General features: G+C 50.5%; 1 protein-coding gene across 6 annotated transcripts in view; it reads right to left on the minus strand.

Annotated features, from left to right (window-relative positions):
- Window positions 1-26,323, minus strand: part of ATP9A (ATPase phospholipid transporting 9A (putative)) — a 134,977-nt gene that overhangs the window by 90,014 nt on the left and 18,640 nt on the right. For 3 of the 6 annotated variants that reach the window (XM_059407246.1, XM_059407240.1, XM_059407242.1), the window contains exons 2-4: window positions 9,044-9,188; window positions 7,349-7,462; window positions 1,855-1,963 (exon numbers count right to left, since the gene is read on the minus strand). In XM_059407246.1, coding sequence (XP_059263229.1) covers window positions 1,855-1,963; window positions 7,349-7,387 — 148 coding nt within the window. In that variant the 5' untranslated portion in view covers window positions 7,388-7,462; window positions 9,044-9,188. Of the gene's footprint in view, window positions 1-1,854; window positions 1,964-7,348; window positions 7,463-9,043; window positions 9,189-11,139; window positions 11,383-21,231; window positions 21,338-21,775; window positions 21,924-26,323 lie in introns of those variants that run through there. The other 3 variants (XM_059407244.1, XM_059407241.1, XM_059407243.1) reach the window with 3 other exon arrangements.

A 26,323-nucleotide genomic window follows, 5' to 3' on the forward strand; every position in this document is an offset into this window, starting at 1 on the left:
TGAAATCTTCCATTTGGGGCTTCCTACTCTGGCCCTCCCCCACCCCTGCCCTTCAAGTGTATCAAATAACTAAACTCACCTCCATCACTTTCTGAGCTGACAGTTTCTTCAGTGCTTTTTTGGGGGCTTTCAAAACAAACGGGGGGGGGGGGCGCCGAGCAGGGGCTGGGTTAATATTCAGAACTCCGCTCGGTTTCCCCTACTGTCGCATTGGCATGACAATGGAAACCATGGGCCACAAAAGGAGACCAACAAAGGAAGACAAGTTTTTAATGCTAGAGCCATCTGCCAATTCTCCTTCGGATCTTTCCAAGAACCGAGTGAAGATAAAGCGGGAGCTGAGAATGAGGCATGCAGGGGAGGGCAGAAAAATCATTCACGGGAAAAGCAATTGCAATATGAAAAGAACCAAAGAAGGTTTGGAGCCTGGATAGATGAATGAATGGAATCCCTCTAAAGAGATCCACCGCACCCTCTCCCCAATGGGGCTTTTGTCGGTTGCCTAGCATTTTAAATGTTATAGTCAGAATATGTTATTAAGGGAGGATTTAATATACACAAACCACAAAAAACACCCTGCAGAGTGGTCTTCTGATTACCCACGTGGAAAGCCCAAGCCACCTGCCTTTGCAAAGATTATGCTGGGCTTTCTTTCTTTACGTAGCAAAATGTCCTAAATACAGTAGTTTAGGGATAATAAAGCATTTTTATACCAACTCTACATCCCTCACTTCTCCAGCAGACTTGCGAAATGTTAAGACCACCAACTGTGAAAATCTATTTAAATGCACTAAAACGAAAGACGTTCATGCCCTTGAGAAATTTTTTTTTTTAATTTTTTTTTTGAGCCTAAAACATATTCCTCCAACATTGTTCCTAGGAGGGAAATTCTGTGCAAAACCCTGAAACCACGTGTGGATGCTTTTTCTTGGGAAGATGAAAACATGCGAAAGCAGTTCACACTCGACTCAGATACGCCCTCCCTGAAACATCTACCTGCGCTTTTTCAGCATTTTGAACAACCTGAAGGTAAGGCACAGATTTTTGCTGCTCCCAAAACATTACTAAGCTCTGAGTGGGATCAGCCATCTTCTGGAACTTTAGGGAATATGCTCTCATTCCTGAATACAGCCTTATAGGTAATCTCCTGTAGAACTTGTACTTGAAACAGAAGTCAACATTGGCTGGGTTGCTTTGTGGGTTTTCATGGGGTGTTTGGGTGTTTGTTTTTTTTAATTCCACCAATTTAAAATGCACACATCTTCCAAGGGATTCAAGGATTAAAGGCCATCTAATCACTTCTCTTTTGGTCTGACGGTATACACTCCCCACCTTAATTTTCAGGATTTACAAGATGCCTTTCAAGGAAATCTTCACAGATGCAGTGTTTATATAAATCCGGTGCCTATTTAAAAACTAATGTTGCAAAATTGTAGCATGCATTTTGTAATGTTGAAAGAGTATCTTTTACAGCTTATAGGACAGACCTTATAGCCTCCACCTGAACAAAAGGAGCTCCCTCCTTCTCTCCAGGGTCAGCCCCGGGATAGGCAAAGGGACAGGGTTAGCCAGAAGAGGGTGCCCAATGACCAAAGTTTCATTCCAGCCTGATGATGCACAAGTTAGCCCACTGGCCTAGCTCTGGGAGAGACGGTGACAGCCCCAGGCACATCCTGGTCTCCCTGGTCCCAGCAACTGAGTGACTGCCCCCCACACACTGTCCTGTTTGCACACCCACGGGCCCTGGGCCTTGAACTCTGCTCCCTGACTCTCAGCAGCCCATGATGAGAGTTGCAACCCTGAGGCCTAAGGTCAGGCGGCAGGAGGTGGCCCGGGCAGAGCCAGGAGGCTGACCTCTTGCTGTGAGCCGGCTGTAGGCCTGGCAGTTGACTTCCCTGTCCCGCACATAGCATCGGGTCTCCTCTACGGCCTCTCGGATGACGGTGACGGCCAGCACGAAGCCCTGCGGAGAGAGCACAGAGAGGGTGAGCCCTGCTCCAGGCGACCTTCCTCTCCTGGTGCTGGGGACGGGAAAGGCCAGAGGCCACACCGGAGGGCAGCGGGGCAGGGCCCGCTAATTACCCCAAAAGCACACGCCCCCGCAAGCCCACTTCTTGGCCTCCTTCCGGCACACACGCCCTGGGGAAACACGCCCACACACAGACAGACCAGCAGCCCTATTCACCGCCACCGCAGGGCTTCTAAGAGGAAAAGGTGGTCCGTCCACAGGCAGCGACAGAGGGATGACGTCTGCTAACAGTCCACGTGCTGGGTGCCCTTCCAACGAGGCTACACCCCCAGAGCAACCCTCCGCTCACGGCCACTGAGATAGAGGAGCCTCAGAAGCACAGAAAGGCTGAGTCATCTTGCCCAAGGATGGGAAGCTCTAAGTGACCGGCAGGAAATCTGGCTCAGAGTCCTTGCTCCTAACAGTCATGTTGTTCTACACCCGGAGAAACCTGGAAGACCTACCAGCCAGTCAGATGGGGCACCAGGAGACGGTTAAAGAGAAGACGATCCTTCCCGTGCCCTGACCCACCCAGGAGACGAATCACCTTTTCACCACATACAAGGTAACAAACGCCGTGCATTGACACAACCAGGGACAGCCACCATCCTCTGGCAGGAATTCCCAGTTTCCTTAACTACTGGCTAGACTCCTCTGCAAGGCAAGCACCGAGAGGGAGGAAGGGGCCAAAGGGGACTTCAGTCTTCTCTGCACGGTGTTAAATCCTTATAAAGAGAACACATCCAAGTATTAACTGCGCAAGTAGCAACAAATAAAAAGAACACTGGAGACTGCCTGACCTTCCCGGGGCGAGGTAACCCAACTCATCAAATTTGGGAGGGACTGGCGTGGGAGTCAGCCATAACCAGAATCTATTTCCATCTAGATCTCTCCTCTCATGTCAATAAAGGCAAGAACATGCATTCATTTTTCTTACAAAACAGCCCTATCATCTCCTTTTAAAGTCATTAAAAAAAAAAAAAATACAGAAAGCACCACCACGCTAAAGGTTAGCAGCGGTGATTCTTGGAGCATTTCATTTTCATACCATTTACTCTGTGAAATATATTAACTTCGATTCAAAGGACTTTAAATCTCTTCTGTAAATCTAGCCAGAGATGTGTGGCTTTGTGGAACTCCTCCGAAGCCTCCTGCATCTTTACAATCAAAGGATTACTCTGTTTCCAATCAGATCACGCAGTGGCTGCGGCCAGAGCAAAACTGGCATGTTTCAGAATAAAAGCATCCCCAGACCCGGGGTGGGGGCGAGGAGACCTGTTCTGGGGGAGCACAGACCCAGGGCGCACAACTCCTCCCCCTCCCAAGCTGCCGGTTTCCTTGCTCTGGGCCAGAACCGAGGTGCTTGCTGTTTGTTTTTTCAGATCTTCCAGTTTCTACTTCTCTCTGCGTGGGCCCAGCTAAACCCCATTGATGGCTGGTGGAACGTGTGTGCTCCCAAAGAGACCGGAGCCTCTGACCAACCCTGCTGCCTCCTGAATTATCGAATCTGCTCTCCCCCGGCCCTACCCCCAAACACACAGTTCCTATCAATCCCAGAAGACAGGCCATCCCTTAGAGTAGAAAATGCCTTCACAAAGAGATACAAATGTAGTCCCGAAATAAATTCCAACTCTGCAGCTAAAGAGGCCCCTCACAGCCACAGATAGTCAGAGAGAAGCTTTAACAGGGAGGCCTGGGGTTGTCTGAGTTTGTAAAGGAATCGGAGGCAGTGACAGCCTCTGATGAGAGCCCAGACAAAGCCATTCTGAAGGTGGTAAGCCTCCCTTTGTAAAGTTGTGCGTCAAAAATAGATTTACTAAAGCAAAACAAATCTATGAGCTAGAAATCAGAAAAGCAGTTGCCTCTGGTTCAGGAGGGGGTGACTGGAAAGGGGCATTAGGGAACCAGGGTGATGAAAACGTTCTCTATTTTGACCAAGGTGCTGTTTCCACGGGTGCTGACAGATTTCAACGCTCACTGCATCGCGAACACAGTATCTGCACATCTAAGATATTGGTACCATGAAAATGATATCAAAAGCTAAATCTTGGGGTGCCTGGGTGGCTCAGTGGGTTGCCTTCGGCTCAGGTCATGATCTCAGGGTCCTGGGATCGAGTCCCATGTTGGGCTCTCTGCTCAGCAGGGGGCCTGCTTCCCTTCCTCTCTCTCTGCCTGCCTCTCTGCCTACTTGTGATCTCTCTCTGTCAAATAAATAAATAAAATCTTTAAAAAAAAAAAAGCTAAATCTTGGGGCGGCTGGGTGGCTCAGTCGGTTAAGCGTCTGCCTTCAGTTCAGGTCCCCCGGGTCCTGGGATCGAAACCCCACTCTGGGTGCCCTGCTCAGCGGGGAGCGTGCTCCTCCCCTCCAACCCCCTACCCTGCTCATTCTCGCGCTCTCTCACTCTCTAATGAACAAACAAAAAATCTTAAAAAAAAAAAAACTAAATTAAATCTTCATTCAGACAATAAGCAATGTCACTGGTGCCAGATGTTTAACATTCCAAGGGGAGTATGTCCTGAGAATTCTCTGTCCATTGGGAGCCAAAGGAGGCTTCTTATTTGTAGTACTTCATTTAATGCATCCAGCAAGCCAAAGCCCCATTTTACAGATGAAGGAGAGGCCTTTCGAAGTGGGTGGAGACTCCGCACAGAAAAATCTAGGGGAGGGCACCTGGGTAGTTCAGTCGGTTAAGCATCTGCCTATCTCTCAGGTCATGATCCCAGAGTCCTAGAATGGAGTCGACTCCTTGGGCTCCCTGATCACTGGGGAGTCTGCTTCTCCCTCAATCCCTCTCCCATGCTTCTGGGCACTCTCATGCTCTCTAATAAATAAATGAGGGGTGCCTGGATGGCTCAGTCAGTTAGGCGTCTGCCTTCAGCTCAGGTCATGGTCCCAGGGTCCTGGGATCAAGCCCCGCATCAGGCTTCCTGCTGAGCAGGAAGCCTGCTTCCCCCTCTAACCCCTGCTCATGCTGTCTCTTATGTACACTCTCTCTCTCTCTCAAATAAATAAATAAAATCTTTTAAAAAAAAAAAAAGGATTTTCTGAAATATTAAAAAAAAAATAGGGGAAACCTGGTGTAGTCATCTAGAAATAGATGCCATCCACTTTGTCTTTGACCCCAAACCTCCTTCTCTGCAGCCCCTGGGAAGAGGAAAAACTGCCCTCGCAGTCCTGGCCTTCACGGGAAAGGCCAGCTGTAAAACAAGGCACAGATGCAGAAGCAGGAAGCTCAGGGCCACCAGCAGCTGCTGCTCACCTGCCTGGTTTCCACCTGCGGCCACAGTGGAGGGAATCAGGTGCATCAGAGGGGAGACCGGGAGACGGCCGCGGTGGCAGGGGCTACAGTGACTGCGTGCACCGAAGGTCAGATTTCTCCAGGAAACTCTAGGCATCACTTCAGCGAGGAGCCAGAGGCAGGGGCTGGGGCCAGGCCCCCTAATTTAGGTGGGGGTGGGGGGACTCTCTAGGCCATCGCAGTCCCCATCACTTGCTCCAGCCCCCCTGGACTAGAAAGGAGGGAGATTTTCACCCGGAATGTTTTTATGTTTCATGCACCAAGTGAAAGTATCACCTTTCAAATAACTGCACTTCAGAAAGGGAACCATGAAAGGCAATGTGACAAGTTATATTTTATGCACATTAGAGACTAACTTTTTAAAAATAAGCAACTCGGGGTTTGAGTCTATATAGCTATGTAGTAAACAGTGAAACAAAAAAAGACAAATAAAATTGGGGTATTTCATATAAAACTCTAAAGTTTCTGACTCTGGGGTCTGGCAACTCCAGGCGTACGTCCGCACCTACAGGAACAGAGCAGTACATTCCGTATTGGATGGGACAGAAGCTCCCTTGCTCCCCCTTGCTGGATGGTGTCAGCCCAGCCCCTAAGTCTGCAGCGGGCCAGTCCCTGGGTAAGGACACAGCGCACAGACGGGAATGCTTGTCATGCGAGGGAAGGATGCAAACAGAAGGTGGCTCCCGCTGCCAGAGTCCTGGTTCACCTACAAATGAGAGCAGGACAGAACAGTCCGCACATCCCCAGAGCACCTTTCCTGTCCGCGTGGGGAAAAGGACTCCCCTCTCCTTTCTCAGGCCCGGAGCTGCTGGCCGGACTTGTCCGCCAACGCGACACAGCGTGGACACCCACGCACTCACGGATTCCTTAGCAAGTGGCCCCCCTACACGGTAAGTGCCCGGACACCAAATCTTCATCAACTCCTACCTGCCGCTGAAGGAAAAAAAAAGTCTGTTCTTATTTCTAGAAGGAAGGCTTAAATCTTTTCTACTTTAACAGTCTTCTCCCAATTAAAGCTTAAACAATATTCATGAACAGAGAATCCGAGTTCTCCCCCAAGTCCCACCTAACTCAGTGAGAAATAAACAGCCGCTATTTGAAGAAGAGCTGTCAGTTCCACCCTCTCCACCGCCCAGTCACACGGCCCAGAACACAGAGCTTCCTTCTGTTTTTCCAGTGCTCTGAGCACATGCCTGCCACGGGGCCTTTGCACAGCTGGTCCCTGTAGTTGGAATACTCCTGCCCTCCTACCCCTCTACCCATCCCTTTCTCAAGAGGCTTTCCAAAGCCACACCAGCTAAGGCTGTCCCCCCACACCTGCTTCCCCCACCTTCATCCATTCAACAAATATTAAATGTGCCTGGGATTGCCCATCTAGCCTGTGACCTCATTCTGTAACCTCTGTGGCACTTCCTACAATTAAAAATCATTTCATCCATCTGTTTACAGTCTATCCCCTCTGAAAACCAGCTCCACGAGGGCAGGGGTTTTTATCAGTTTCATTCGGCGCAGTGTCCCCAGCACCCAGCACAGTGCCTGGCACACAGCTGGTGCTCAATAACCACTTGCCAAAAGGAGGGAAGGGAGGGAAGGGAGGGGCATGCTGGCCAGCTCCGTCTGACTTCACACACAAAGCCCAGAACCTGCTACTTTTCAAACCGTCCCGCCAACAGACTCTACATAAACAGAAAATGCGATCTCAGAAAACTGTTTCAGTAGCACCAACCACAGAGACAGAAACTTCGTCTTTCCTGCTTGCCACCGCGTGCCCAGAGTCTAGAAGGGGATGGAAGGCACAATAAGTACGCAATACACAGTAGCTAAAGAAATGATGACCGGGCAACCGACGTACGGAATGAATCAAGAACACGGGCTTCACCACACTCTGCTCCTGGGGGTGCCTGAACGGGGGCGTCCACGTGGAGCTGGAGGGGATCTCCTCTCTTAAAGGGCCTGTTCCAGATGCCTGGGGGACAGAGGCAAAGAAGTGTCTGTTCCCAAAGCCCTGAGGTCACTGAACAAACCAGGCCGACCTACTTACCAGGGGGACCCAGTACGTGTAGAGGGCGCCAAGTCTCATCTCCGGGACAAACTGAGAGCAGGCCAGAAGCAAGAAATAGAGGTTGAAGAAGTATTTGAACTGGTTAAACAGCACCTGGAAAGAGGAGACAGGAGAGAGGGAAGACCGTCAAGCCTTGTCCGGTGGGGTCGGGGGAGGTCTCGCAGCGGGGGAGCCACCGCGGAAAGCATTCCTACCCAAGAACGCCCACGGTACCTTCTGCGGGAATCTGAAACACTCCTACAGATTGTTCAGGAAAATACACACGGGCAATAAAAATATCCTTGATCAAAGTAAAAATATACATAATGATACACACGGAAATGATAAATTTCAGGAAGAAACCCCTGGGGGCTGCAGGGGAAGGCTTCAACTTTATCTGTTATGACTTATTTCTTAAAAACCATGTGGGCCCCTCGAAACATTAAGAGGAGGTTTCACTGGAAAATACCTCTACTCTAAGACTGATCAAGAAAATGAGGTAAGGGGTGCCTGGGTGGCTCAGTGGGTTAAAGCCTCTGCCTTCGGCTCAGGTCATCACCCCAGGGTCCTGGGATCGAGTCCCACATCTCTCTGCTGAGCAGAGAGCCTGCTTCCTCCACTCTCTGCCTACTTGTGATCTCTGTCTGTCAAATAAATAAATAAAATCTTTAAAAAAAAAAAAGGAAAGAAAGAAAAGAAAACGAGGTAAATCATCATCTCCACAATATGATCTCAACACCATACAGTAAATATAGCAGAATCCCATTCCGTGTGGAGGTGGGTCCCGGCAGAGCCCGGCTGAGCCCACGCACCCCGGGCGTGGGACTGGCACTTGCGGGACTTGTCTGGGGCTCTGGGTAGACATGATGCGTCTCTCTGGGATGAAGGTAACTAACAGCCCTTTTCTGGCCGCCTCACTCCTGCTCAGTCATGGACACGTGGTTGGCTTCGTAGTCCAGAGACTGCAGTTACAACTCGGAAGACAGTGGTCCTGACTACACCAGAATATCCATCAATGAGAAATAAACTCTTTCCTGATTTAAGATACTGAGATACGGGGGGAGTTGAAGGTAGCAATCAGTGTAGTCAGAGTCACCCTAAAACAACATTCCAACTGACCTTAAGCGACAGCATTACACATTCGTGTTTCTGGAATCTCTCTCAGTAAATCAAAGAGTCATTATTTTTTTTTTTCCTTCCAGCACTGGAACTGATTGCTGCTGCTGCTTCTAAAGTCAGCTGGTGTGTGTTTGGAGGCTCTGCTGGATATAAATAGGTATGCAATTTAAGTATGGGGGGCGCGGGGGAAGGTTTGTAGAGTACACATCCGCGATTGGTCTAAGTTAATGTGGAAATGCGGTGACTCCAGTGCATAAAATACCAAGCAAAACAGAAACATTCATTAGCAAAAATATCCACAGACACTCTCCTTGGATGGCAGGAATGAAACTTACCTCTTAAAAATTTTCTCTATATTTCTATCTCCTGACGTTCCTAGGGTGAATGTTCATTTCACGATGAGGGGGGAGGAGGGGTGTAGAATTTAGGGACTGATGGGTTTTTGGGTTTTTATGGGTTTGGTGGTGTGGGGTTTTTGGAAGATGAACGGCCAGTGGCTAAGGCAGTCTAGAAAACACACAGGCTATTCTGCCATGGGGACCTGGGTCTCCTAAAAATGGCCCCGGCTGTACGTACCCCAGGAAGAAAGGTGAAGAAGTTGTACTTCTGGTTGTTGATGACATTTCGAGGGTACCTCTGGTCCCTCTTCTCGGGATGCCCCAACCACACTGTGCGGGGCCTCGGCTCCCCTCCACCACAGCATCTCAGCCACTCGCAGCACCTGTGGGAAAGACAGCGTCACACTGTCAAGGCCACGTCCACACCCGCCCGCTCTTCTCCATATTCTCTGGAGCATCTGCACTGAGTCAGGACAACAGCCACGAACAGACTTCATCTGTCTGAGAAGGGAAAGCAGAGTCCAGGTTCTAAAAAGCTGTGATCAAGATAAAGGCTGGTTTGCGCCCGAGTCCAAATTACTTAATTCAAAATGTAAGATTCATTTTTAAAATGAGATTTAGGTTAAAAAAGTAAAGATACAGCAACACATTAGCACTGACTTTCACATTTTGCTGATGAGAGAGGAAACCTCGAAACAGTTAAATGAGGCACCCAAGAAGGGCCGAATTCAGATTTCTACCTCAATTTGTGTCTCCCTAATGGCAATTCTCATTACCCAAAAGAAAGTCTGTTTGCTTTGAAAAAAATAAAATAAAATATAAAGCACCCAAGTTTGCCAGGAGGTGAGAAACAGGGGAGTCTGGCCTTGAACCCCCTCCATCTCATTCGAAAACCTAGTATCTTTCCAGCACCCCGTGCTGTCAAGGTTGCTGGTTCTGCCAAGATAACCAGGTAAAGGGGGAGGGGGAGAATCGCCTCTCCATACCCAGATCTCCTTTCCCCAGAGGAGCCAGCCAGGAAGACAATGGCTCAGGGCCTGGCGTCCTCTGGAGCCGGGCCAGATGCCAGCTGCCAGCCAACTGACCACCCCGCCCCCACTCCCCCAGCTGTCCAGACTGTCCTGCGAGGTCAGCTCATGCGTGCACCTGCTCCCGGGTGGCCCGCACCAGGCAGAGCAATGCGGGCAGCTCCAGTGGAACAAAGACACTCTGAAAACACCCCAAAAAGGCAGCTTATCCTTCCGGAAAGCCCGTACACAAAGCACTTCAAGAATCACAAGCCCTCGTAAGCACTGCGATGGAAACACCCCAGGCCGAATTGTTGGCCTCTGAGCCCCCCCCCCGCACCACACACACACAGGCCAGAAGGGAGAAACCCCAATCCTGCCAGCCCCAAGCAGACAGGGAGATTACAACTTACATAAATACTGGTCAGCCCACCCTTCTCCCCCTCTGCCTATGGACCAGGCAGGTCCTGGTGGGTGGGGTGCTGGGGTACAGATCTGGCAAACACGGTCCCTGGGCATCAGCAAGCTGCCTGCCCAGGTGCTCAGAACTTCCATGATGAAACACAATGCTCTTTCTTAAAAATAGCATCTTCGTTCCAGTAAACTGGTGCTCGGGTAGAGTATACATGGCAAGGACAGGTTTCACTTCTAGTAACTCATCTGTGCTGGCCCTGTTCTAAGTTGTCCAAAGGCCAGGGACAGAAGCCTCGAGGAGTCCAGTTGGTGCCCGTGGATGGGAAGCATCCATGTGGGCCATTGGGTGACACAGGCTAAGTGCTGAATGAGCACAGGAAGCAGGAAGGAGGGAGGGGGGGACTCACAGGACAGGGAGCACGACTCTTATTTGGGGAAGCCATCCTGCTGCTGAATTGGGATCTCCCCATCCTGTAATAATCCTGGAATGATGGCTCCCATAGTTGCAGATTTCTAATGAGAGCTAAAGAACAGATTTAAGAAAACCAAGCATCAGGTCCGCTGTTTATCTGCATTTTGTCTGTGTCATTTTAGCAGGCTCTGCACGGCAAGCTATCAGGTTGAGCCAGTCATTACTTAACCTGCAGATCTGCGCACGAGCCCAAAGCAGGTGGACTGTCACTGCAGCGGGCCCTGTGGCAGCAAAAGGCTGGAAACAAACCTAACTGACTCATTGGGGGGCGGTCGGTGCTGGTGAAATGAACATGGAACAGCCACAGTAGTCTTAGCAGAGTCAAGGAGAGAGCGTATGCACTAAGTGGCCCATTTTGCAAGGTAAGCTAAAGTGAAAAGCAAGAGGCTAAAAGATGTTTCCAGAATGCCCTTCTTTGCATGAACATAAGGGGATACGCACCCAGACATGCTTCAAGTGCAGGAAATCTCCAGCACTGGTTCCCCCTGGGAAGGAGGGAGTAAGGAGAACTTTGTGCGATGTATTCTTTAGTTACAATGTTTCATATTATCCAGGGACTCAATGCAGTTCCATTCCTCAGAGTAAGCATTATGAAGTATCTAGTTGGTACGAAGTACTATTCCAGGTCCTATGGGGACCGAATGTCCGAACAGGATCCTTGCCTTCCCCTTCCTCGCAATCTCACTGAAAAACAGGGTAAGTGGTCAGCACAGGATAAAATAAAAACTCTGTGTCACTCGAGCCCAGAATATCTGGCCCCAAGGCCATCTCATTTAGCCGATCTGAGGGTCACCGCATTTACTCTCTCCTCACACCAGCCACGCTGTATACCCTGCGCGCTTCCCATATACGATCAATCTGACTCTCAGGTCAACAGTGTTTATTGAACACCAACAACAAAAATAACATAAGACAAGTAATCATTGCCTCTTTTTTGTCACCTGTTCATTCACCAGCTAGGTCTCATGCGCTCAGGGTGCCAGGCCCTCCCCTGGCACTTGGGCATTCAGGAGCAAACACAACAGACAGGTCCTCCCCGCTCTGCAGATTATACTCTAGTGCAGGGAGACAGACCGTAAACAACTACCCAAAATAAAATAAGGCCTGGGCAAGAGAGGGCATGGGGGAGGGGTGTGGCTCAGGAAGACTGGGTGGTCAGGGAGGCGGGTGTGACAGCTGGACGGGGGGGGGATGGGTAGCCACAGCCACGCAACCATGCAAGGGAAGCAGTCTGGGTGGGGCAAAGATCCAGAGGTAGGAACCAGCCTGGTTACACACCTGCCGAGAAAGACTGATGTTTACCAAACCACAGGGGAAAGGGGGAAGGAAAGAGGAAGGAGGAAGAGAGGCCAGAAGACACTGGACCTTGTCTCTGGGGCAGGGAGTCCGGGGTCACTGCAGGGTTACAAGCAGGAGGTGGCGTGATCTGATTGACATTTTTAAAAGTCCCATCTGTGGCTGAGCAGAGAAGACACGGCAGTGGGTTAAAAGCAAAAACAGAGGGGCGTCTGGGTGGCTCAGTGGCTTAAGCCTCTGCCTTCGGCTCAGGTCATGATCTCAGGGTCCTGGGATCAAGCCCCGAATCGGGCTCTCTGCTCAGCGGGGAGCCCGCCACCCCCTCTCTCTCTCTGCCTGCCTCTCTGTCTGCTTGTGATCCCCTTCTCTGTTAAATAAATAAATCTTTTTTAAAAAGTTTTCTAAAAAATAAAAAGAGTAAAAACAGATCAAGAGGTGTGAGGTTCCTTTCTGGGGAAAGGGGCATGCTCCTCGAGTATCGATGGTGGCAACGGTTACACAACTGTACGAACGTACTCAGAACTGCCGATCGTACACTCCAGAGAGGGAGACGGCAGGGCGTGGGAACTGTGTCTTAATAAACCTTACATTAACCAAAAAAAGTGGAAACAGGGGGGTCGTTCAGGAAGCTACTGTCATAGCAAGGCAGGCAGAGATGGCGGTCCAGAGGAGTGGGGCAGCAGGTACAGATTTCCAAAATGCTACAGACGTAGAAACGCACTGTCTTTAACTAAACATTTAAAAAAAAAAAAAAAAGCCCTGGGGCGCTGGGTGGCTCAGTCGGTTGAGCATCTGACTCTATTTCGGCTCAGGTCATGGTCTCAGCTATAGGATGGAGCCCTGCATCAGCCTCCACACTAGGCAGGATCTGCTTGGGATTCTGTCTCTCCCTCTCCCCTTACCCGCCCCCCCCAACTCACCCATGCTCTGTCTCTAAAATGAGTCAATAAATAAAATCTTTTTAAAAATAATTTTCAAAAAGAGAAATGCATTATTTCATCTAACAATCACGATAATCCCGCATGGTATATATGAGCGTCGCCCCCATTTTCACAGTGGAGAAACTGAGTCTGAGAGGACTCTGTGATTTGCCAACATCTGTTTCACGCTGAGTGGGGTAAGCTGGCCTTAAGCCCAGCCCTGGGGGACCCAGATCCTGAGGTGCGAGCCTGAGAGCACCGTGCACTGCCATGCACGGCCTCATCAGCACAATTACTTTCCAGCTTTTTTTTTTCTCCCCAGGCTCTCATCATCTCATAGCGTCAGAGGGATCTTTAGGGGCCCTGAGAGCAGTGGCCGTCGTCCCGCGGGCACAGAAGTTCTCCCGCAGGCTCCTCCTCCTGCCGGTTATGAACCCCTTGCCTCTCGGCTCCAGAGCCCGCTTCCCTGCCTGCTCTGGGAAAAGGGACAGAGCTCCCTTCTGCGCTCCTTCACGGCCAGCACAACGCTATGCTTTCTCAGTAGAGGACACTGGGGGGACACCACTGGAGGAGAGGGTCTCCTGGGCTTTCCAGGGAGAGACACCCCGTGGATCAGCAGCCTGAGTGGAGGGCCTCCCAATGGAGCTCTGCCCCGCCACCCAACCAGGATGCGCAGTCCCTTGGAGGCCTCCAAGCCCCATTGCGGAGACTTTCCTGGGGCTCTCGCAACATGAACATCCTGTCTCCTCCACCACCAGCACCCTGATCCCTCATGTCCATGCTTGTCTCCTGAGGTCCTCCTGCCACTGTAGCTCCCTGTGTCCCAATCCCACTGCACAGCCAATGCGTCAACCACCAGCATGGCCCGTCGCCCCACCTGCACCCCCAGATCACTTTCTGCTTGCCCCGTGCCTGCAGACCAACTCTCACCCTGCCTTCCGACAGCCTGAATTTTTTATTTTTTTAAGGATTGTATTTATTTATCTGAGAGAGAGCACAAGTAAGCAGAGCTGCAGGCAGAGAGAAAGGGAGAAGCAGGCTCCCCGCTGACCAGGGAACCGCTTGCAGGGCTCGATCATGGACCCCAAGATCATGACCTGAGCTGAAGGCAGACGCTTCACCACTGAGCCACCCAGGCACCCTGGGCAGCCTGAATTAACATCTCCAACCACATCTGTACCCTCCGCCTTGGGGAAAGGCCACCTCCCAAGTGCATCCTTCCCTGGGGCCGCTCCCTCAGCTTCAACTACCCCAGTGTCATCCTCTACCCTGTAATTACCCTTTATCCTCATGTACTAAGTCACTTCCCTCCACCTCTCCACCTGGGCTAGGCGGGCCAACCCCATCTCGGAGCCCCCGGTGCGGTGAGCGCAAGGATCCGGGCATAGCTGTGGTGATGAGGCTGCGATTGTCACCAGAAACAGTAAGAAAGAAAGTGCCCTTCCCGGTGAGGTGGCAGGGGCAGTACACACGTGAGGGGCTGCAGGTGGCCCCTTTGCTCTTGTTTGGGGACAAGTCGGCCTGATAACGGGCATCACCAGGAAGAAGGCAAAGGTTCCCGACGCTTTGGGAAGGGCGCGCAGGTCTGCCCATCGGTCCATTCCCTGGGCTTTTCAGTCTTAGAAATCAATTCATTGGTTTTTACTTTTGCTCGAGCCAATATTAGTTGGGTCTGTGCTAAGCACTACCCCAGATCTCCTGTCTGATATTCCTTTCCGAAACCCGGCTGCTCTGTCCTTAAAGACACAACCCTATTGGTTTTGAGTATCTCCGAGTCTAAGCTTCTGAAGAGTGCGGCCAACACCTTTGAGCCCACACTCTTCCATCCTGACCCCTCGGCTCCGGCTTGGTTAGAGCAGTGCTGCCCAACACGGTGGCTTCCATTCCATGAGGCTATTTATGTTTAAATTAAGTAAAGTAGAAGAATTCCACCCCCTGTTCCCACGCGCCACGTTCAGAGTGCTCCACAGCCTCTGTGGCCTGAAGATCCAGAACATTCCAGCACGACAGAAAGCTGGGCCACGGCACTGCTTCAGAGCATCCCTTTCAAGACCGCTCCTTCCACCTCGTTCTTTATCTGACACCAGCACCAGAGGACACACACGCGAGCATCAGTAAGTGGCCCTCACCACTGACCGCGCTCAGGCTCAGGGATCTGCACCTGCGCACAGTATTTCCTCCTGCATTCAACTGCCTCTACCTTCCAACTTCATGGTACTGGCTAAGCCTACTTGCCTTTAACTGTGTGTTCTCGCCTAGGTCACTTCCGGTCCCCCTCCTTGCCCAGGAGTACCCGGCAACATCTGGAGACCTCTCCAGTTGTCACACGCAGGACAGCCCCCCAACAAAGAATGTCCAACCCCAAGTACCAGCAGTGCCTGGGGTCGGGAACACCTGCCCTAGATTTTATTTACATAAATTTTAAAGGGTCACTTTGTGCTACTATCGTAAATGGGAGTGTCACCACCATCAGCACAAGGTAAACATTCCAACCGGCACAATGGAAAGCAAACAGTGTTACCAGTTTCAGGCCAGAGTCAGCGGCTCTGAGCACCGGCACGGCTCTTGCTCCTTCTTCCGTTTCTACGGCTAAGACGACAGCAAGGGTCGGCTACTAAAAAGATCCCCCTGACAGCGCTAGAAACAGGGAGGGGGAGTTGAAAAACAAGGGAAGTACCTTACTGCATGTCTCGATGTGATTTAGTTCCTGCCCCTGAATTACTTGGGATGTTATCATGGCTGCACCTCGAGCCCTCGCCTGCCTGCTTTTGGGGAACTACTGTCCCACTGCAGAAGCTTCGGGCTGGCAAATTTATGAGCAACCAAGACCCCCCCACCACACACACCCCAAACAGAAGAGGGGGCAGCCAGGCTCCCTCTCAACATCTGGACCGACCCCTGCAACTCCCTCCACCACCACACCCAGTCTGTCTAGGGTACAGACTTCCGTCCCCTCCAGGCCTGAGAGGGGCAGCTGCCCAGGGCTGTGTCGTGGCAACTGTCACCCTAGTGTCAGCTTTTAAAGATTTTACTTATTTATTTGACAGAGAGAGAGAGAGAGAGACAGCGAGAGAGGGAACACAAGCAGGGGGAGTGGGAGAGAGAGAAGCGGGCTCCCCACTGACCAGGGAGCCCGATGCAGGGCTCGATCCCAGGACCCTGAGATCATGACCTGAGCCGAAAGGAGACGCTTTACCAACTGAGCCACCCAGGCACCCCTACTGCTATTGTTTCTTAACACCAAACCAAGCTATCTACCGTCTGTCATCACAAAGTCACTCCTACCTTCTAGATGGGCCAGGGACATGGGCTACAAGACAGAATGAGAAGTTAGGGGCACCTGGGTGGTTCAGTCGGTGAAGCGTCTGCCTGGGGCTTAGGTCATGATCTGAAGATCCTGGGATCGAGCCCCGCTCAGGTTCCCTGCTCAGCAGGGACTCTGCTTCTCCCTCTCCCTCCGCCCCGTGCCCCCCACTCCTGCTCACTCGCTCTCTCTCCAATAAATAAATAAAATGTTCTCAAAATGAGAAATTCATGGAAAAACTAAGGAAGAAATAACAGACGAGAGCCACAGAATCGAAACAGCAGGACCATAAGGGGTCCAGTGGGAACACCCGCTCCTAAGCCAGAGGGACCGCGTGCCACACCCAGCCCACTCTACACGGGCTCCATGGCTTTGGGCTCATCTTTTGTGATCCCACTTTTTCTGTCTAAACAATGACTATGAGGACAAAGGAATTTATATAGGAAAGGCATACGACAATATGTAGCACATGACAGGCAGGCAATTAATAGTACCTATATTTAAGGGGTTTTTTCCAGATAAGAAAAGAAAACATAAAACAATGTTCTTACCTATTGATAGCAAGAGCCATTCAGTGAGGTTAAGATGTAAGGCTGGGAATAATTTAGTTTACACTGCTTCTAGCTTAGACCACTTAAACAAAGGAAAATCAAATTAAATTTTCTTATGATTTGACTCTAAAACAAACAAAGGTTTTCACGATGGGCAGCCTGTTGGCCAGATGTGCGGTGGTTTCACACAATCTGCCTGAAAGGCAGGGAAAAGCAAATATTATGGGGGAAGCGCCAAGGGAACGATATTTCTGGAAAAGGTAACTACTGTCATAAGGCACTAAGGAAATGGTCACCTTGCTCTGGGTGTGACCACCATCAGCCCAGCCAGCCGTAAATACTTGCTGAATTGCCCCCACTGTGTGCTGAACTTTCCAGAAGCCAGAGTCCAGGAAGCTATCATCTCTGTGCTGATACTGGGAAGATCCAGGAAGAAATTAAATAAAAATTAAAAGCAATATGAAAAAAAAAGTCTACGCAGTGGTTCTCAATGGAAGGGGCAGGCTGGTGGGGGGGGGGTGATTTTCCCCCTGCCCTGGGGACACTTGGCAGGGCCTAGAGAGAGATTTGGTTGTCACAACTGCAGGGGCAGGGAGGGACTCCTGGCATCTTGTGGGTAGGGGCCGAACGTCCTGTAACGCCCAGGACAGCCCCACACGGAGCATTACCCAGCCCCTGAGTTTAAGAACCCCAGTCTCGAGCAGCACTGTCGGATACCTTCCTTCAGTGACGGAGATGCTCTCCATCCACGTGGTCTCACACGGCAGCCACAGCCACGTGTGGCTGTTGAGCACTCAAAATGTGAAATTTAAATGTTGTTCCATTAATTAATGAAAATAGCTACACAGCCCTAGCATGTACCATATTGGACAGGAGGTCTAGAAGGATGGAACTCAAGTTGTTAATAAGCCTAGATGCCTGGGGAGTGGCGCCAGAAGGCATGGAAAAGAAGGTATGAGGGACAATTCTGCTCTGTGTTCTAAGAACATCTAGGAGGCTGATTTTTATTTATTTATTTTTTTTAACTAGAGGAATATAAAATCTCGAGTCAGGGGCACCTGGCTGGCTCAGTCAGTAAAGCATGTGACTCCTGCTCTCAGGGTTAGAAGTAACTCTGCACTCACCACCTGGTGGGTATAGAGATTACTTTTTAAAAATAAATAAATAAATAAAATCTTTAAAAATTAAAAACAAAAATAAAATCTAAAGTCAGAAAGCATGCAAAAAAGGGAGCTAGTTCACTGAAGTCTGAACATTATTTCTGGTCACAGCAACACTACCTATTGGTGGAAAAACTGGGCCATATAACAGAAAAAAGCCAAGTCAATGTGGAACTTTCTCTTTAAATAGAAACAGGTCCTCTGATCTAGCAAGTCTGCGTGGAGGGATGGACTGTATATGAATTCCGGTATGGGTGAGCCACAGGAAAGTACAAGGATGCTCCCGGCAGCAAGAAAGCAAAACCCTGGGCACCTGGGTGGCTCTGTTGGTGAAGCAGCTGCCTTTGGCTCAGGTCATGATCCCAGGGTCCTGGGATCAAGTCCCACGTCGGGCTCCCTGCTCAGAGGGGAGCCTGCTTCTCTTCACTCTGCTTGCTGCTCTCCCTGCTTGTGTTCTCTCTCTCTCTGGCAAATGAATAAATAAAATCTTAAAAAAAAAAAAAAAAAAAAAAAGAAAGAAAGAAAGAAAAGAAAAAGAAAGCAAAACCCTGGAAATGACCAAATGACCATCAGAGAGGAACCCCCCCATCTCACAGTACACCTGCACTTTTTTTTTTAAAGATTTTATTTATTTATTTGAGAGAGACAGAGAGAGGATAAGCAGAGAGAGGGGTAGAGGAACAGGGAGAAGCAGACTCCCCACTGCACAGGGAGCCTGATGCGGGGGCTCGATCCCAGGACCCTGAGATCATGACCTGAGCCCTAGGCAGATACTTAACAGACTGAGCCACCCAGGCGCCCTGGACTTGCACTAATTGAGAGAATAGGGCAGATGCACACACTGACAGGGCAAGACCCAAGTGATAAAGGGGGACGGGAAAAATAAAGTTAACAGATATGCAATTTATTATGCTATATTTTTTAAAGATTTTATTTATTTATTTGACAGACAGAGATCACAAGTAGGCAGAGAGGCAGGCAGAGAGAGAGGGGAGGAAGCAGACTCCCTGCTGAGCAGAAAGCCCGATACGGGGCTCGATCCCAGGACCCTGGGATCATGACCTGAGCTGAAGGCGGAGGCTTTAACCCACTGAGCCACCCAAGCACCCCTATGCTATATTTTAATAAAAATAGCATATGATAATACACACACGGGAAAATAACACTGAGAAACGAACAAGCAGACACACCCCCAGACTGTTAATTCTGGTTCTCCGGGGGGAAGGGGGCAGTCATGGGTGGCAGTATCTGTCGCCTTTCCTATTTCTCCTGCCAGAAGCCTTTCCCTACTGGTGTCTCGCTGCTCAACAGTGCAGGGCACCCTTACACGAGTATGACTCACGCTGCATCTTACCCCCACGATGAGTCAATGAATGCAGACTCAAGCCCAAGCCTGTCACCTCTCATCCCCTGTCCTCTGTTATCAAGCCTCCGACTGCGGCCAAGGCAAATGAGCTCCAGGACTCTACTTTTCTCCAACTTCCAACCCCTCTGGCAAGACTCCTTCACACCAGATTTCCTTGAACAACCCATTCCCCTTTTTCTACTTCAAAACCCAACTCTGTGCTCTTCACAGAAAAGAAGGTCTTCACGGAAAGCAGGTCTGTTCTCCCTTAGACTGTATTTGCCTGTTTGTTTCTAGAAAACTCAAGTCTATGGAAGCCCAGCAAGCAACATACAAAAATACTGAACAAAAATAAACCCTGGGTCCACGGGACAGGGCACACTGAGGACCTGTGGGAAGGAAGTGGCCCCCGGGCTGCTCACATACAGACCGTAAGATTCTTTATGACAGAGACAGAAGGGGCACCTGGGTGGCTCAGACGGTTAAACATCTGCCTTCGGCTCAGGTCATGATCCCAGAGTCCTGGAATCGAGCCCCACTTTGGGCTCTCTGTTCAGCAGAGGGCTGCTTCTCCCTCTCCCTGCTACTCTGCCTACTTGTGCTCTCTATCTCTCTGTCAAATAAATAAATTAAATCTAAAAAAAAAAAAAAAAAGTACAGATCCTGAAGTGCAAGGCCTCGGTTTTTAAATGCTGGTAACTAACATAATATTTAAATATTATGCAAAACTAAAATCACACCGAGGTGTCATTTTTTACATAGCATGACTAACCAAAATCAAAAAGCTCATTAACACCGGTTTTGATTGGGATGGGCAAACAGACACTTTCAACTGCTGGGAGGGGTTGAGATCAGTATGGCCTTTAGGGAAGGCAGCCTGGTGACAGCTCTCAAAATTACCAATGCAGGGGCACCTGGGTGGCTCAGTGGATTAAAGCCTCTGCCTTCGGCTCAGGTCATGATCCCAGGGTCCTGGGATCAAGCCCCCACATCAGGCTCTCTGCTCGGTGGGTAGACTGCTTCCCCCTCTCTCTCTGTCTGCCTCTCTGCCTACTTGTGATCTCTGACTTATGAACTCTGTCTGACTTGTGATCTCTGTCTGTGAAATAAATAAATAAATAAATAAAATCTTTACAAAGAAATTACCAATGCATTCACCTGGACCCAATGATTCCCCTTCCAGATATTATGTACTTTGTAACTGGGCACAAAGACTTAGGTTCAACGTCATTCTCTGTAACATTGTTAGTAATAGGTACCATTAGATATAACCCAGGTGTCCATCAGCGGTAGGGTGGTTATATTAAGTATGGTAAGTCTATTCAATGAAATCCTTTAAAGCCATTTTGTTTAAAAAAAGGGGGGGGGGAGGGGAATGAAAAAGCTTTTTATGTACTGACATGAAACAAGCCCAGCATCTACTCTTAAGTGAAAGAAATATGTCGTATTGCATCGTGTCGACTAACAACAGAATAAAAAAGGTCAAAATCTATGTGTGGGTGTCTAGATAGATAAATATAAAATACATAGGCCTTCTTTTGGAAAACGGTCAAAAATTCTCTAGACGACACAGAAGAAATTGAGGAGTGGTTGCACAGAAGGGCACGGGGTAGCCAAACAGGGGACGGGGGGAAGCTACTTTTGCAAAGTACCCACTTCTGTACCTTTTCAACAGTGAACTATGTGACTGCAAGACTTTTTTTTTCTAATATACAAACAAAACAAAAAACCCCACCGCCCCCCCCCCCAACAGCACCCAGCTCTCCATCCGCAGCCTCAGAGCTTGGCCACAAGCCCGGCGGGCAGAACCAGATACTATTCCCCTCACACCCCAGATCCGGTATACAGAAGGGGCTCAGATGCCCTGTGCGGGTTGAGGCGCCTCTCCCGGGCTTCTTCCCCGCCAGCCACCACCCCACCGCCCCCCGCCCCAGCACGCAGAGACCTGCTGCCTTACCTCGTGTGTTTATACTGTGTCTGCGGCATTGGCTCACAGGTTCCAGGCCAGGTCTGGGGCCACAGCCCAGACAGCCGTGTCACTCCCTTCACTCCTCCCCAGAGTCCTGCAGGCTTGACCTCCCCCTCCTGGAGAGGAGGAAACGGCACCCAGAGCCCAGCAGCAGGTGGGGGCAGAGCCAGCCGTGAGTCCGGCAGGCTGGCCTCGGGGCCCGCCCTCGACCACAGCGCTGTGACAGCTCACCCCCCCACCCTCACCCCACGGAAGGATTGGAGAGCTGCCTCGGGGCTGTCATTGAGACAGCAGCCTAGGGAGGCTCCCCTTGACAGGGACCCAGCAGGAACGCACCAAGGGTCCCCAGGGGCACCGGCCCGGCTGCCTGGCTCCTCCCTCAGAGCACCGTCAAGGGTAACGGTGGTAACCCTGCTCCTCTCCTCTCCACGGGCCACATACTTTGGGGCTAAGCGCGCTGCCTGCGTGACCTCACTCAGCCCTCCAAATGACTTGCACAACCACATGCTCATTTACAGGGACGTGAACTCACTCGCCCAAGGTCATGCAGCCAGTAAGTGGTGGAGCCCGGACTTGCGCCAAGATGGTCTTGCTTGAATCCATGCTCTCAACGCCTCGCGGTCCTCAGCAGCCAACCGTGGCCTTGGGGAGCTGCCCCCTCCTGCCAGGAGCCTTTCCTTCCCAGCCTCGGCTCCTCCCGGCTCCACCTCGGGCGTGGCTCTGGCACGGAGACAGCCCCAGGAAGCCCTGGGGGAGGTTTCCGAGGGCGCCTGCATGCAAGACGCTGGAGGTTCCCCCCCTCCCAGTCCCTTGTAAGGACTTTAGCTCTAGAAGCAGGTGGCGGGGCCGCTGAGGGTCTAGCCCGGAGACTGCTGTACCGCTCATGGGGGAAGGCCACTCTCCAGGCAGCAAGTTCACGCCTCTGCTCCCATGACCGCGGCGGGTGAGCATCCCGGGTGAACCCGGGCTCCAGCAGCCACGCCTCTGACCTCCGCGCTCCGCAGGGAAGCCACACGCTACTGCCCTTGGCCCCGGGCTCCACACAAGCCCTGGCATGAGCAACCGTCTTCAGCAAGATTTTCTTGTCGTTATTCAACAAATACTTATCAAATGCTTGCAGACCCTCAGACGTGCCTTAGAAAACTACGGGACGGACGACTGTGAGCACTCCAGTCCAGCCAGTACGTGCGACCGTGAGCACTCCAGTCCAGCCAGTACACCCGCAGAGAATGTGCTGTGCTGGGGAGCGTCTCCCCAGCCGACCACAGGCTCCTTCTGTCTCCACAGGCACCCGTCTCACACATCGATCAACGGGAAGCCCGATTTGTGGTAAACAGAGAGAGGAAAACATGTGTTTTTACATCTTTTTCTTTTAACCTTCCCAATCTCACGGACATGCATCAAACAAAAGGCAAAGTAAAAACGGTGGGTGGGGCGCCTGGATGGCTCGGTGGGTTAAGCCTCTGCCTTCAGCTGGGGTCATGATCTTAGGGTCCTGGGATGGAGCCCCGCATCGGGCTCTCTGCTCAGCAGGGAGTGGGCTTGCCCCTCTCTCTCTGCCTGCCTCTCTGCCTACTGGGATCTCTGTCAAATAAATAAATAAAATCTTAAAAAAACAAACAAACAAACAAACAACAACAACAACAACAAAAATGGGTGAAAAAGGTCACCACTCATCTGACCTGGAACAGAAGGCAGCTCTGCCATTCTCTGGGTGTAAAACGGCAGAGCCCTTCCAGACAGCCACTAGTCAGAGCCACATGGTTAGAGCCCTCAGCCAACCACGGATTCCTTTTAACCCAGGGAATTAGAGAGTCTAACTTATTAAAATCATCTAAACGTTGGAGCACCCAGGTGGCTCAGTTGTTAAGCATCTGCCTTCTACTCAGGTCATGGGAGCGAGCCCCGTGTGGGGCTCCTTGCTCAGCGGGAAGCCTGCTTCTCCCTCTCCCACTTCTCCTGCTTGTGTTCCCTCTCTTGCTGTGTCTCTGTCAAATAAATAAATTAAATCTTTAGGGTGCCTGGGTGGCTCAGTGGGTTGGGACTCTGCCTTCGGCTCGGGTCATGATCTCAGGGTCCTGGGATTGAGTCCTGCATCAGGCTCTCTGCTCAGCGGGGAGCCTACCTCCCCTTCTCTCTCTCTCTGCCTCTCTGCCTACTTGTGATCTCTCTCTGTGTCAAATTAATAAATAAAAAAAATCTTTAAATAAATAAATAAAATCTTTTTAAAAATTAAAATAAAATTGTCTAAATGCAGGGACACATGGGTGGCTCAGTCAGTTGGGCGTCTGACTCTCGATTTCTGCTCAGGTTTATGATCTTAAGAGTCATGGGACAGAGCCCCACATCAGTGGGGAGTCTGCTGAAGGTTCTCTTTCTCCCTCTCCCTCTGCCCCTCCCCCCAACACTCACACTCTCTCTCTTGTTCTCTCCAAAATAAATAAATGAATCTTTTAAAAAAAAGTTTCCAAATGTAGGAGAAAGCTTATGCCACGATATCCTCCCTAGGCTAAGCTCTTATTTATAAGAGCAAAATCAAACTGAAATCATGTCACTTAATAGCCACTGGATTAAAACAGAGATCGAAGGAAACACACATCTGAATGCTGACAATAGCAGATAAGGCTTTAAATAACTTTAAGAACCACATCTTTGACTTTTCTGTAACAGGAATTACTACTTTAATAATGGAAAAAATAGAACCCTAGTGTATAAAAGTGCCACGCAGGGCTCCAGGGCGGGGAAGGGCGCTCGGGCCAGGCTCTGAACATCTCCTGGTTCTCGCTGGCCACCTCTGGCTTGCCTGTGCACGGGTCCTTCCTACTCTGGCAAGGCCTGGTGCCCTGGCCCCTAGTTCCATCACCTGGCGTGAACCAGCTGATGCTATCCAGGGGGGTGCCAGTGACTCCTGACAAAGGCTCAACCCGGGTTAATGCAATTCCCTGGAAATGCTGTAAGTCTCAGCCATTCCGGAGGAAGCTGCTGGGAGCCAGCGCAGACGGAATGGGGGCATCCCCAGCCGAGCATCAAATGCAGGATCAATTAGAATTCTGTACCCCAGGCCCCTGACAAAGGCCTCTGTGGCTAATTCCTTACGGCAACAGGCTACATGAACAAGGAAGGAGGGAGAGAGGAGAAAAAGGAGACAGAGGGAGGCCTGGATCCCCCCTTTCTTTCCGTGAAATGGTTCTGCTGTTTTCCCCCTGTGGGCTGATATTCAGCACACACCTTCACGGAAAGCCCCTGTGCCCTGCACACCGCGTACCCCCCTGATGAATCAGAAATGGGACATCCCTTGGGGAGACGAAGATTTCCAAATAAAACTAAGGGCGCGTGGCTCCTACTCTTCACCCCCTGGCTCAGTCGGTCAGTTAGCACATATTTACTGAGCACCTACTACGTGCACCTCGGTACTTAGCAGTGGGACACGCAAACAAGACAAGTGAGGGCCCTGCCCTGGAGCACCTACTGTTTCCCAGGTGGGCAGGTGGCAACAGGAAACAGCAAAAAGTACACACGACAAGAACATGTCACTGCGGGGAAGGCGGCTCCTGAGTACGTGGTCTGGGAAGACCTCTCTGAAGGAGGAGACCGCCAACCTAGCGCTGAGACAAGAAGGCAGTAGCTGGGTGACCCTGGGCTAGTCACCTAACCCCTCCAAGCCCTAGTTTCCCAGGAAACGCAACAACAGCGCCAGCCACAGGACTAGGTGTGAAAGCCACAAGACAATCCACTGAAGCCCACTTGAGAGGACCCTGGTCCTGGCGGCTAAGCAGACAGGGCAGAACAAAATTCATGCAAGCGCAGCCCTTACATGTCCCTGCAGGCGGGGACTCCTGTCTCTTGAGTTTGCTGCTAGATTCCCGGCATTCAAACTGTTCCCTGGGGGCAGAGCAGGTGCTAGGCAAATACCTCCGGGGTAAATGAATCGTAACCCTCCAAAATGTCCCACAGTCACAGCTATGTTCCTGGTTTTCTGTGGGGTGGTGAGTGCTACTGCTCTGTGACAGGTCACTGTGCAGACTGGGCTCATCCAGTTCCCAGGAGGTGACGTCGCAAGTCGGGGGGCCGGCGCCTCCCTCAGCTTTCCCTTTCCCTCTCTGTGTCTTTGGGGTGACTCTGCCAGCATCCAGAACAAAATCATAACTTAAAACGTGAAACTAAGGGGCACCTGGGTGGCTCAGCTGGTTGAGCATCTGTCCATGGTTAAGGTCATGGACCCGGGATCGAGTCCTGCATCAGGCTCCCTGCTCCGCGGGGGGGTCTTCCCTTTCTCCCTCTGCTCGCTGCTCCCCCTGCTTGAGTGCACCTACTCCCTCCCTATCTCTCTCTCTCTCTCTGTCAAATAAATAAATAAAATCTTTAAAATTTTTAAGTGAAACTAAAATTAGAAACAACTTGTGAAAATACAAGGCACTGGTTAAAGTAAATTAGTCAACCTGCTCCAAGAAATATTATGTTGCCATTAAAATTGTCATTTACAAAGTACCTCATGATACAGAGAGAGCCTTATATTAAAATGTTAAATCAACAACAGGAAATAAAAACACACGGGCTACATGGTTATAACTTATAAAACAGTGTACACACAGAAAGGGGGCTGGGAGAAAGCAGGCTATCTGTGATGTTCTAAGATAGTCCATTGAGGAAGTTATCAGCAGTGTCCCACTCCTCAGTCGGCTCTGTCCTCCCAAGCTTTCTGTAGTACAGATGCACTCATTTTACAATGAAAAGAAAATAAATGTTATATATTTTTACCCTTCCCTCGTGATAGAAGCTACTGAAGAAGAGGGTGCTTGGTCAGAGAGGAAAGCCACTGTGATGTGACCATTTCGCCAAGTCTCACAAACCCTCAGTCCCTTTCCCCTCAACAAGAATCACCTGCTCTGAATGGCTATGACAGAAAAAGTCAAATAGTAGATGTCATCAAGACAGGTCGCAAAATGCAACTGACTGCCTGAGCTCAAATTAAAATGCGTCTTTTAAAAAAACTGAAATGAGGGCACCCAGGTGGCTCAGTGAGTTAAGGGTTGACTCTTGGTTTTGGCTCAGTCAGAAGCTCAGGGTCGTGAGCTCAAGC

The sequence above is a fragment of the Mustela nigripes genome, chromosome 7 (assembly GCF_022355385.1).
Source record: "Mustela nigripes isolate SB6536 chromosome 7, MUSNIG.SB6536, whole genome shotgun sequence".
NCBI classification, from domain to species: Eukaryota; Metazoa; Chordata; class Mammalia; order Carnivora; family Mustelidae; genus Mustela; species Mustela nigripes.